This window comes from Chaetura pelagica, unplaced genomic scaffold (genome assembly GCF_000747805.2).
Source record: "Chaetura pelagica isolate M959 unplaced genomic scaffold, ChaPel_1.0 scaffold429, whole genome shotgun sequence".
Classification (NCBI taxonomy): Eukaryota; Metazoa; Chordata; class Aves; order Apodiformes; family Apodidae; genus Chaetura; species Chaetura pelagica.
This window is the reverse complement of record NW_009954542.1, coordinates 876632-889083: the sequence shown is the minus strand read 5'-3', so window position 1 is coordinate 889083 and position 12452 is coordinate 876632. Positions and strand designations below refer to the sequence as shown.

The 12452-nt window shown below is 41.9% G+C and overlaps 1 protein-coding gene across 1 annotated transcript in view; it reads left to right on the top strand.

Annotated features, from left to right (window-relative positions):
- Positions 1-6731, top strand: part of ARHGEF5 (Rho guanine nucleotide exchange factor (GEF) 5) — a 32579-nt gene extending 25848 nt beyond the window's left edge. Inside the window, exons 16-20 of the mRNA XM_010004930.1 lie at positions 2423-3037; positions 3558-3664; positions 4219-4337; positions 5252-5385; positions 6724-6731. Coding sequence (XP_010003232.1) covers positions 2423-3037; positions 3558-3664; positions 4219-4337; positions 5252-5385; positions 6724-6731 — 983 coding nt within the window. The remainder of the gene's footprint in view (positions 1-2422; positions 3038-3557; positions 3665-4218; positions 4338-5251; positions 5386-6723) is intronic.
- The last annotated feature ends 5721 nt before the right edge of the window (positions 6732-12452 follow it).

Sequence of the window (12452 nt, the reverse complement as noted above, 5' to 3'; positions counted from 1 at the left end):
GGGCGGCCCGAGGGCCAGGTAAGGGCCGCGGGGCTGGGGCACCGGCTCTCCTTAATGACCGGCAATTAAGCTCGTTGCGCCGGCAATGAGCTTAATGAGCAGCCCCAGCCAGGGATAACGATCCTGTCGCCTCTCTCAGGCCTCGGGTGGAGGCCACGGTTTTGCCTCGGGTGCCTTCGGGGGGTTGGGGTGAGATTCGGGTCAATGGGCCGCTGCTTGTCCTGGCCCCAGTGTGGCCCTCGGGTCACCTGGGTTGTAAAAGCACCTGGCAAGCTGTCCTGAGAGCAGGGGCAGGCAGGTGTCCCTTTTGTCAGTGTACCACGGAGGGGTTCCTGCTTCCTCCCTGTTCCTAGGCTGTTGGCACTGAGCTCCTTCACCGCTGTCCCTGCTCCTTGTCTGAGCTGCCATGGGTGAACCTGTGAAGTTGATGTTTCTGCCTATGTCCGTGGTCAGGTTTCTTCGTACCGAGTGCTCAGAAGAACCTTAAAAATCTTTGCTGTCGTTGTTCAAGAGGTTATGCCAAGAAACGTCTAAGGAGGTGGTTCTGAGAAGAGAAAGAGGTCTTTGTGTCTGGCTCTTGCACCTTCAGAAGCTCAGGCATTACAGATTCTATGTCTGCTGTTCCCAGTCAGCTAAACTCCCTTCTATTTAAGGTTATGTTTACCTGAAAGTGAGACAAAATGCTGCTCCGTCTGGTCTCTTGCTGTACGAACGGTGGGGGAAAGGGCTGAGCTGGCAGCTTCCAAATGGTCACCGTGGAGGCCTTTCTTTCCCTCCAAACCTCACTTTCATTCCAGGTCTTTTCTTTGGCAATCCCAAGTTGCTGTCAGGCCTTTGCTAGATGCTTTAGAAATAGACAACAATTTAATTTCTCTTGGAGAAATGTTCCTGTAGATGGTTTAAAACTTGCAGGTGTCCCTCTCTTTCTCTGCTGTAGATACAAGGTACATATACGAGACTTTGGAATGTGTTTTCTGATGTAAACACATACTGGTGCTTGCATAAAAATAAGTAAAAAGCCTTCTCAAATCAAACCACTCAGCTGAAAAGGCTATTCCTGAATTGAGGCAGAGGGTGAGTCACAGAGTGGATGACACGTGGAAATATCAGCTTCTTCACACAATGACTGAAATGAGCTCAGAGGCAATGAGGAAGATGGTGGAAAAAGAAATTATATAGAACATAGCCAGCTTCTGCCTTGCTTAATTCCTGACCCTTTCCATCAGGATATTTAACAGCAGTGGAAACTGTTGCTGCTTAACAAGATCCACTTATTGTAGTAGCATAGTTTCCTGCCTCTGTCTCTTTCCCCTACAATGCATTTGGTTCTCTTAATCCCACGAAAAACAAATGAGAAAGTCTTAGAAGCAGCCTGGCATCCCCTTGTACTTCCATGAGGATTCTCCCACCTGGCTGGTGTTGTTGGAGTCCCTTTTTTATTAACAACAGTTTAAGAAAGAAACATTAAGGCAGAAAGAAAGCTCATTATTTTGGCATTCCACTAATATATATAAAAAACAGGATGGAGTGAGATGCAATTATTTTAGATCTTGTTCCCCCCAAATTAAACAACCACATTTTTGTGTGGGCACATGCAACTGAAATGCTGCTGATAGTCCACTCAATTTTTTTTTTTTCTTTCCAGACAGAGGCAGATACATGGTTTTGGTTCTATTATTCTTCTCTCTAGTCTAGTAACATTTTACCTTCCCAGGTTTTGGGTTTGTTTGTTTGTTTGTTTGTTTGTTGCTTGTTTTGGTTTGGTTTCTTTTATTTGTTTGGGGTTTTTTTTAAGTAGCAGAAATCACACAGACTCAAACATTCTGACACAATCAGGGGGGTTTATTTTTTGGAAACATATCTCAGCTGGGAAAGTATAATGCTTCTTTATTATTCTCTTTATTACTTCCCTTGCTGTGTTCTTTCTGACCTGTCTTCTACTATTCAGTCTCTCCTACTGTAAAGCAGTTTGTGCTTTTTGTTAAACTTGTTCAGACTCCTTAACCTGTTTTTGTCCTCAGCCAGCCATTTAATAATGTGTCTTGTAAGTCATAAATGTTGTGGCTGAGGCTGCAGAAAACTAATTTAAGACAGGTGTTACAAGTTTGTACAATTAACTGTTTTTTCGCTTGGCCAGCTTGAGTATGATAGAAACAGAAGCCTCTGCAAAACAAAAAGTTATGACAATTGTCAGATAGTCAATGCTGACACAGTGGACCAAAGTTTTGCCTGTATTTTTGTTTTGCTCATTTTAATAAGGTGACACTTAGCGTCTTGATAAGTCACTGATTTTTGTTCCGTTCCTTATTCCAAGGACCTTTGTTATCCCCAGTGCTATTTTTCCTCTACTGTATTTGTAATACACAACCTTCCCTGTCTGGAAGGAATTCTTCCTGTGGCTTGTATTGGGTTGGTTTTGCAGGTCCAGGGAGCAGTTCGCTGTCTGCGTTCCAAGGCATAGCTATAAAAGAAGTTGAGAGTACCTTGGGAACAAAAGATAGCATCAGCCCTGTAAAGCTGGAAGAAGATGGAAGATACTGCACCCTGCAGACAACTGGGTCAACGTCTCAAGACTCAGTGGCTCTTGACAGCCAGTTCAACCTGGCCTCAGTGTGTGGGCAACCATCGAATTTCCTCAGTGATGCGAGAGCCGTGCCCCTACTCTCTGTGGTTGAACTTGTGCAGGAGCCCACGGGTCAGTCAGGATCACCCAACCAGTGTGAGAGCTGCTACTCTGACGGGATTGAAAAGGAGGCAAAGAAGAAAAAAAGGAACAACAGAAGTGGAATATGTGCTGAGAAAGCAGCCAGTGGAATCCCGGGAGACCTCTGCAGGCAGGATGTGCGTGGCCCAGCCGCTCGCCGATCGTTCAAAAGTGCCTCCTCGGCCAACGCTGCAGCTCAGCAATCCTACAAGGTGTCTTCAGCTCTGGAATCCAAAAGTAGCCATGATGGGCCAAAGAGGAAAAAAGAGTTATTTGAGAATCCAGATTTTTTTCCACCAGTCAGGAAGAAGTCACGCACCTTCTATAGTGCAGGTAGATACCGGGGAACCCACTGGCAGACAGTGACACCTGTAGTGCCAGTGGTGCTGATGTTTCCTTCACCTTACTGAAGGCACAGCATGGAGGTGCTGAACTGCTCTTACTGGTATTGCAGTGCCTCCTACACTATTAGATGTGTGAGGGCTTCCTCAAGTAAAGGTTGCTGAGTGCCTTATGTTTGAAGCATTGCTAGCCATGCTCTGTTTTACTGTGGAATATTTTTTGTTATTTCTGTGGTTTACTTTAAAAAAATACCTTTTATGTTGTTACTGTATTTCTGAATATAGTAAAACGAGTATAGCAAAAATGTTCTGTTTTGGTTTTCCCTTGTCTTGTTTATTTTGGTAGGGTTTTTTTTGGGGGGGTTGGGTTGTGGTTTTGGGGGGGGTTTTTTGTTGTTTGTTTTTTCCTCTTGTTTGTTTGGAGTTTGTTTGTTGTTTTTGTTGTGTGTGTTTTGTTTAGTTTTGTCACATACTCCCCATTTCTTTCTCTTTGAACAACGCTTCATTTCTAGAGCAGCTAAATGAGTTGGAGAAGATGTTCCAGGAAGACCACTACCCTGACAATGAGAAGAGGAGGGAGATTGCAGCTGTGGTTGGTGTAACACCACAGCGTATAATGGTAACGTCTGTGTGGGTAACAATCTTGACTCTGGGCTCTGTGCAGAAAACTGATGGAGAGGGACTGGGGCAGGGAGGTGGAGCTTGAGCAGGAAGGAGAGAGGAGTTAATAGGTAATGAGATAGAGACAACACCATCCACTGGTGACAGGAGAAGGAAGAGGGCCCACAGGGATGGACACCACACAATTACCTACTGCATCCAAAATGTCAGTGGAATCTGCAGCCGTGTATTCCATCTCTTCCCTAAGAGGTGGGATTTCCTAGCATGAGACTTATAATGGGTAGGAAAAAGAGGCTAAGGATATTGGAGTTAATGTCTTTTGTCTTGAAGATAATGGGAAACAAAGGAAATCAGTGTTTGTGGGTACCTGTTAATCTCTGTTTGGAATGAATCTTGCAGATGCTCTAGAAGAAAGGTTTCTCCACGTTCCATTCTCTGGAAGGAAAGTTTCCCACTGGTGATGTGTGAAGGCAGCAATTATGGATTTGTTTCCTGTGTCCCCATGTGTAGAAGGCTTCCTCTCTGAATGTATCCATTGTTTCTATTTACCAGGTCTGGTTTCAGAATCGCAGGGCAAAGTGGCGGAAATCGGAGAATTTGAGTGTGAAAGGCAACAAAAAATATCCAACATCTTCAACTCTGTCCGTCCCCTTTGGGTCAGATGGTTATGGGTGAGGGACCCTGTTTTCTCATTTCTTCACAACAGATATCAAATTAATTAAATATTTTCCTTTGCCATTTCCCCTTTACTTTTAAGCTACAGAGAGCTGACCATTGAGTTGGACCTTTGTAGCCTCTCAGACTCTTGGGCAAATTGTAGTGGACCCTCTTAAAAGCACTTTTGATTAAGCTGTAGCACTGTTTTGAAATAAAACTGTTGAAATCACTCTGGCTGAAGTAACATAGAGAGAAAGGGACAAGACAGAAAGGTCTGTGGAATCACTCCTTCCATTTTCAGTTTCTGTGAATGCATTGGCTAGGTGCTTTGTGTGCACTTGGGAATTCTTTTAACCCAGTCCTTCTCCCATCATTGCTTTCCATTTCCATGGATTTTCACTTGGCAATGGAAATGCTGATTGCTTAGTCTTACAAAGTCATAGGCTTCTTTGAAGAAATAAAAGCTAACATCTCTTGCAGGTGAGCAGGGGATATTTATTGAGGGACGTGGAAAGAGACTGTGTGATAGGATAGACGGTCTTTCAAGGAGGAGTTAATGAGTGAGTGAGGGAAGAAATTAATCTCCAGAGGGAGATAGATATGGCAATCTAGAGTGAGAGTCTTCCTGTGAATAAAACTGAATGAAATGAAAAATTAAGTGAAAGATTGGATACCACCTGCCTCTTTGCACTGCACTGTCCCTGCTGCCTGTCCTTTCCACACTAGTGACCTGGGGCTCCTCCCACAAGTACTGTTGATACAGCATCTCTTGCACTCTTTCTCCTTGCACTCATAAGTCAGCCAGTGCTTTCCCTTTCCTCCTGCTAGTGATCTAGGATTTGTCCATTGTAGGATAGTTAGCAGAGTGTATACTTTGTTGTCATGTCTTGTCCTCTGGTCCATGCTCATACCCTTTGTGTACCTCCAGGGCACCTGTTCTGCCCGTGCCTCCACTGCCTGACATGGCTCATGACCAGTCTGCCATACTGAGTGTAGACACTACAGCTGGGAACTACTCCAGCCTGCTCAGTGGACATCCTGCACCACCTGGCTCCTCCTCAGGTGAGACCTCTATCAGCACAAGTATTTTGCATATCTGCAGCATTAGCTGATGGTGCTGATAGGTCCCCAAACACTTTAGGGAAAGTCATGTGAGAGCCCTATGGCATCAGTCCAAAAACTGACACTGAGTTTAACAGCTCTTTGCTAACTGAGCATCTACCAGGTATGTAGCAGCCTAGCAGTGCCTCCATACTAATGCTGGAGTCAAATTTGCAGTCTTTATTCATGTCCTGGTACAAGCCAGCAAGCAATTCTGAATGTGACTCTGTAAGGGTACGTGATCGGGGCATTCTTCTGTAATAGCTGCTTTATACTGGTACTGCTTCTCTGAATTATTATGGAAGTATTAATCTGGTTATTGTGCTCTTCATGGCAGATCAGCACATCCCATATTCTGGTTTAGACTGTAACATTCTGGCTATGATGTGTAGCCAAGTGAGCTGTGTGAGGAAGTGTGCTGTACACACTGTTGGGGTGGTAGAACCTCCCTCGGGCACTCCACACCTTTAAATACCCAAGGGAGGTTCCTTGAGTTCTCCAGCCTGTGTAATATTCCATTTTGTGCAAGACCTTGAGGGAGTGATGCTGGCTGAGTCCTTAAGCATACAGCCTGTTTTAACGGCAGTTGTAGTGTTGTTGAAAGTCAGCGGGTTGTGCTGTTGGACCAGTTTTCTACCTGAGCTGCATCCAGACTCCACAGATTGATGGCAGCCAAAGAGAGAGGATTTCTTCAATTGTGTACTCATGTGTGGAGTATCAGAGCATTCCCTAGAGTCAGGAATGTTCCCTAAAGCGTTTCCTATGTATGTTTACATTTTGAAGTTGGCACGACTTGAAAATATTTCCATAGTGATGAGGATTTCACCACTTCCTTAGAGACAGATATCCCAAGCAACAGATACGCAGACGTGTCGTGCGTATTTTCCTGCTTCCCAGTGCAATTAATTCTTTTGAATTACATGCCATCGTTTCTGCCCCCTCATTGTATTCTAAATATACAGGGTTATCAGTATCAAGAGCAATTCTGTGTAAGCCATTTTCTGATAATGACTCAAAGACTTTAATACATTTTTAATAGTGCTGATACCTTGAAGTATTTTGGCACTGTAGAAAGCAACTATAGGATTGTGTTGTTAAGCTTAGAATACTAATAAATAAATATGTATGCTAAAAGTACTTAATACTTTATACTTTATTGATACTGTAATTTAGCAGTTCTATCATTTAAATTTGCCTGTTGTTGTCTCAAGGCAAGAACTACTTTAGTCAATTCTAGAAGCTGTTTAACCGGTAGGACTGTAATTCAGGTAGTTCCAGTTTTTCCACTTCTTCTTGCAGCTCAGTAAATATGCTCAAAGTGTTTGAATAATTCACTGTTTCCCAGAAAGATGAAAGGGTGCTGTTTGTTGAGTCCTGTATTTAATTAGATAAAGACTAAGATTTTTCAAAATAATGCATTTGAGGGAAACAAATAAAAATCCTTACATTTTTACACTTGTATTTAGAACTCTCCTGGTTCTTAAAGTGCATCTGCAGACACCCTAATAAGTCAAGACAGAATATGTCTGTTAGAGAAATGAAGTTTCATTCAGGGATGTGATCTTGTCATGTGTCTATATGGAGCACTTTCTTTTTGAGGAATCTGCAGGCTGAGGTGCAATTCTCTGTGTGGAAAACACAAGTAGGTTTTCTGATAGGAAAGAAATGTCCCAACTGAATCCTTTGGACAGTGTGTAAGGAAGAAAAAGGGCAAGTGAGTGTCCCTGAAATTGGACTGGGTGTGTGAGAAAATGAGCTATAAAGATAGCTGGTTTTCACACCTTGCATCCTTTGAACTTGCTGCTGACTGCCACCTATTGCATTTACTGTGTATGCACCTAGCTTTTATAAAACACATGCTTCCTTTGCTTGTCTGAAATGCCTGGATTTTCCAGTGTTATGGGTGTGTGAGGATTATTAGAACACACTCCATTCTGCTAAATCACGTGAGCAAACAAGCTTCCCCTTGTTCTCTTTAAATCGTGCTGGGCAAGAAGTAATGAAATCTGCTCGTGTCACGTGTCATCTAAGACTGGTAAATAGTTTCCAGATACAGATCTGTCTGGGAAAAAAAAAAAAAAAAAGGTACCTTTTCTAAATGACTTTTCAGAGAAGAGGCATGCTTTGCTGATGTACACAACTGTGAGGTTTGGTGATTGGTTTTTAACCTGGTTTCCTGAAGGAAGGAAGAAATGTGTGTAATGAGCTACACATTCCCTTTATTTATGAAACCCACCCTGCCCTCCACATTTAATTGCATGTAAGACTTCCACCTTCTGTCAAAAAATTGCATTCCTACAAGTCATGGGAGAACTGGTGCCTGGGCAGAGTAGAGACCTAAGTTAGTGCTCCCTCTGAGGGAAAAGGCTGCTCCTAGGCATAGAGGGTCCTCATAGAAGAGAGATCTGCGTGGCACAATCCCACAAAAGGCTTCAGTCAGAGTTTGCCTTACTAGATGCAGGAGAACACAGCCATGGGGAATGAAACTTGCTCTTTTTGCTATCTATCATAGGGTAGGCAGACTTTTCTCTTTAAGAATGAAAGCAGAAATGAAGTGGAGGAAAAATGAAAGACGATGCAACTTTAATTAATTCAGCCTCCTTGTTCAGAGAAAAAGCTTGCCAGCAAATAAGGCCATCCAGGGCCCACCTGTTTTTTTTATTAGACTACCTCAGAAGATGAAGGAGATAAAACTTGGACAGGATAAAATCCAATGTCACAGAAACAAAATAAAACAGGGAGCAAATGAGTTTAAAAGTTCATCAATTTACAAGGCAAAACCAATGGCTTGGTAGAAGTGGCCCTTGGGGACACAGCTCGTGGCAGGTTTCCACAAAGTAAATTGTGACCTGTGCATAATGTGCAGTTGTATCCAGAGACTTAGGCCTAACCAAGTGGCTATTCAGGTGCTTTCCTTGGTAGCCATGTATTTAATGAGAACAGTACCATCTGTTACCTCTCACCTTTGCAGAGTGTTCAGTGCTGCCTCTTCCACTGGTTTTCCTTGCTCTAGACTGGTTCTGTCTGTTTTGCACAATTCTCCAAACAAGCTGATTAAAAATGCCAGCAAGCTGTATTTGAGATGCACTCTGCCTTGCTGCCATTTATGGTTTCTGATTTTGGTGTTAGCCATGCTACGTGCCCTGAGAGCTTTTAGTGCTTAAAAAATTCAGTCTTGAGCTTGCTTTGATCTTAGAATAGTTTGGGTTTTTTTACTACTTTTGCTGTACAGATTACTTGCTTTGAATTAATGGAGGCTTTTTTTGATATCTACATTTATTTAAAGATTTTCTTTTTTGTCTGAGGTATCCTACTAGGTGTATGTATGTGTATATATATATATATCTGCAGTTCATTGATTTAGAACATTGGCTTATGTTTTCTTTAGAGCTGACCCCTTAGAAAGAAAAGTTACTTCCTATGCTTCTGGTTTGCAAGGAGATTTTTTTGCCTCAATGGTGCTTTTGCAAGAAATAGTTAGTTTCATGTGGCTGTCTTGCTGATGGTGTTTCAGGAGCCCAGCCTGTATTGGTAGCTCTTATGCAAATAGCAAGAAATTTGGTGGCAGAGATGGGATTGTAATGGAAGTCTTGGGAGCAATTGCATGAAGCTGGACATAATCTGTCAAAGAAAAGTAAATAAATTACAAGCTCTAATGATTTCACTTATAGGATTCTGGCTTTTGAACAAATCACTTTGAAGCTGATGATGTATAGCTGACAGGGCAAGCAAAAGTCTTACCTTTCAAATATGTGATGGATTCTGGCCTACTGAAGATCCATAAAAGGATCAGATCGACACACTTCTCAAAGCAATACAGTTAGGGACTGAAGCTGGTTTACTGATCTTCAGTCCCTTACTTGATGACTGCCATTGGTCTTCAGTTTGATGAATATTTTACCTACTTTCAAGATGTTGTTTACAAGAGAAATGTGTTTTATCACCATTTCAAGAAAAGGATGTATCTGTGAAAAGTTTTGTGATGGCTTTTAATGCTTCAGTAAATGCTGTAATTGACATCACGTATACATGTTTCATAAAAAAACCAACTGGATTGGGTAGTGTATGATGTAGAGACTCACAGTAATATAGCCTTTTGCTGAGCTCTTGATTGGATACTTGAGAAAGCAGCCCTAGCACGCAGACCATCTGAGGTTAGACTGGTTGCTTGGGTTGTAAACAACATCAGCTGCATAGTGCTTGTCAACATAATAAGGGCTTGACTAAGAAAGTCATGTGTGGCTGATGTCAAGAGAAGGGGCTCCAATGCATGAGGATGTCAGTCAGGTAACAAACCTTGTGCACATGATCTGGTCTGTTAGCAGCAGTGAAAGCAGCTTCCTAGAATATTTTAACACCATATTTTCAGAGTTGAAACCATGGCCTTCTGTAAACTCAGGAACACCTCTCTAGGACAGGCTTCACTCTCCTTTAGGACTGGTGAAAGGCTGCAATCACAGTCATCTCAACAAAAATATACACATTCGTTTCTGTTAATTTAAGACTGTCCCATTCATTGGAATCAATTTGTATTGAAGAATAGGTCTCTCAACTCTACTAGGATGTTGAGGAAGCAGTTGTGGTAGGGGGAAGACAGCTGTGTAACTGAAGACTTAGAACAGCCATTCTTGAGACAAGTGTAATGCCAGGACTGGTTCAGAGATCCAAAGCAGCAAATTATTAAATTGCTCTCCAGAAATTCCCAAGGCTGTCTCATGGACTGAAAACACAAAATAATGAAGTGATAAAAAAATCCTACTGTTAGATTCCCATTTTCACTGGTAGGCCTTCTGAGGTTATTTATCTCTACGACATGTCAGGAAAGCAACAAAATTGTAAAATGGAAGTGTTATCTCCAGGCAGTGACCAGAATTCATCATTGCACAAGGTGCTGAAATCTATAAATATAGTGTCAGATTTAGCAGGTATTTCTTCTTTGGGAATTGTTTACTCTTACCACATTTGTGGCTTTATCTAGAAGATACAAATTTGATGTCTTTCTTCAAAAGGACTGAGAAATAGAGGAAACATTAAAAAAGGCTGAAGCAGCTCTTTGGAGGCTGAGTGTGTGCTGTCTTCATGATCCACAAAGATTATCTGCAGTAAGTGTGCCAAATATTAAAAAACAAACAAACAACAAGTGAACAACCAGAACTTAATTCTTAGTAGGTGTGAAAGTGGATTTAGATGTTATTTCCTGGGCTATACTGCTATGCTGTTTGTATTCATCCTGAGCAATATAAAGGCCATCTGCAAAGTGGCTAATCCTACTGTCATTGAACTGAAGCTTTAACTGCATGTAGACCATTTTTCAGATAAGTTGTGCTCCATGTAGCTTCTCTTTCGTAATGATTGTGTGAACTGCTACATTCTGGGAAAGAATGGTTAGGAGAACTAGTGCAAATGAAGATTTTTTTTAAAAAAATCAGAAGAGATCTTCAACTTCTTTTCTGGCTAAGCTGTTTTGACTTCTGAGGAAACTAAATGTTGTCCTGACTAGTGCTATGTTGTGTGGGACAAGATCTGTGTCAAAAAACAGGACTGTGACAGGTGCATCACAGATGCTATCTAACATGGAGAAGAAATAGATTCAATTCTGAAAAAATAAACTACTGAGAATTGCCTGGGCATGTGAACGCTGTAGAGATGCCAACCTAGATCTTGCTCTCATTTCCTAAATGAGCCCCAAATCAGAGCTATCCAAGTTTTCATTGAAACATCAGGACTCCCACTTTCCATAATTGCAGATAGTTGAAAAAAATGGAAAGATGCAGTAAGATAGGCACAACTGCACAGCACCCTGGGGAATCTGAGAAATGGTGCTGCAAAGTGTTGAAATGGAACCTTCTTACCAGCTCTCTGGGCATGCACTCCAAAATTCTCTAACAGCTGCTCATACTTGCTGTGGCAAATTTATGTTTAGGTTTTATGTTTAAGACCTTTGATTCACACCTAGTGGAGTGCATTTAATGTTACTCTGTATGCCCACAAGGGTAAAGCCCAGCTGTAAACTATCCATGCTACTAGCTTTCCCTGAATGCTTCACAATGTGTGGGAGCAGACCAACTTTACCTGAACTTTTGGAGGCATGTTCTCATACCTGCCTCATCCTTGTGCTGCTTCAGCCTAGCCTGAACTGAAAAATCATTTCCAATTGTGCCATGTACACCTGATGCTTATACTCCTCAACAGAGAAATAATCTGCTATTTGGCTTAATAAAAGAGAATCTTGTTCTCTTGCACAACATGCAAGCTTCTTGAAGCTCCATGTATATGTGTTATGCTGGATCACCAGCATACATGATTCTGACCTTTTCATTTCCTGTATTGTCCTCTTTCCACACAGGCCGTTCTGTACGAAACTGTTCTCCTCTCCTTCTCCAGCAGTGACTGAGAGAGAGGTCACCAAACAAGATTATAGTGACCAAATGGTGTTGGTTTTCTTTTCCCATCTCCCATCTTCTTTTTCCCAAGGCCCTTCAGCTGACATATTTTCTTTTTTAAAAAAAAAAAAAATCCAAGACTCATCAGAGGCCAAACCAGGAGTGACAATTTGGTTAAAAATGGCCTAGACAGTGGATCTCTGAAAGGACATTTTTGTTTCTTTTAAGCCACAGCTGAATTTTTCAAAAGGGTACTCTGTGCAGCATGCTCTTCCCAGAGGACAGTAGAGATGGAAGATGGCTAGGAGATTGTTCCTGGCTTTTTTCCAGGAAGTACTTTGCTTCATTTGGCTGCCTTCTTCAGAGCTGAATGAACCCAGTACGCAGAGGCTGAAATCATGAAGGTAATTTTATTAAACCAATAAACATCACTCTCTGTTCCAGAGAGCTTCCTATTAGTCTCTTGTGCTTTTCAGCACCAATACTGGTACTGGTTTACTTTTATTCCCATCAGGTAACCTCCTCTCATTCACTGGCATCTTGTGTTTTTTGTTCTACCACTTGTGTGCTTGTTTGTACTTGCTCCTTTTATTTTTCAGTATTACAGCATACTATGGTAGTCTCTCTCTTTATTCACAGTCCCTT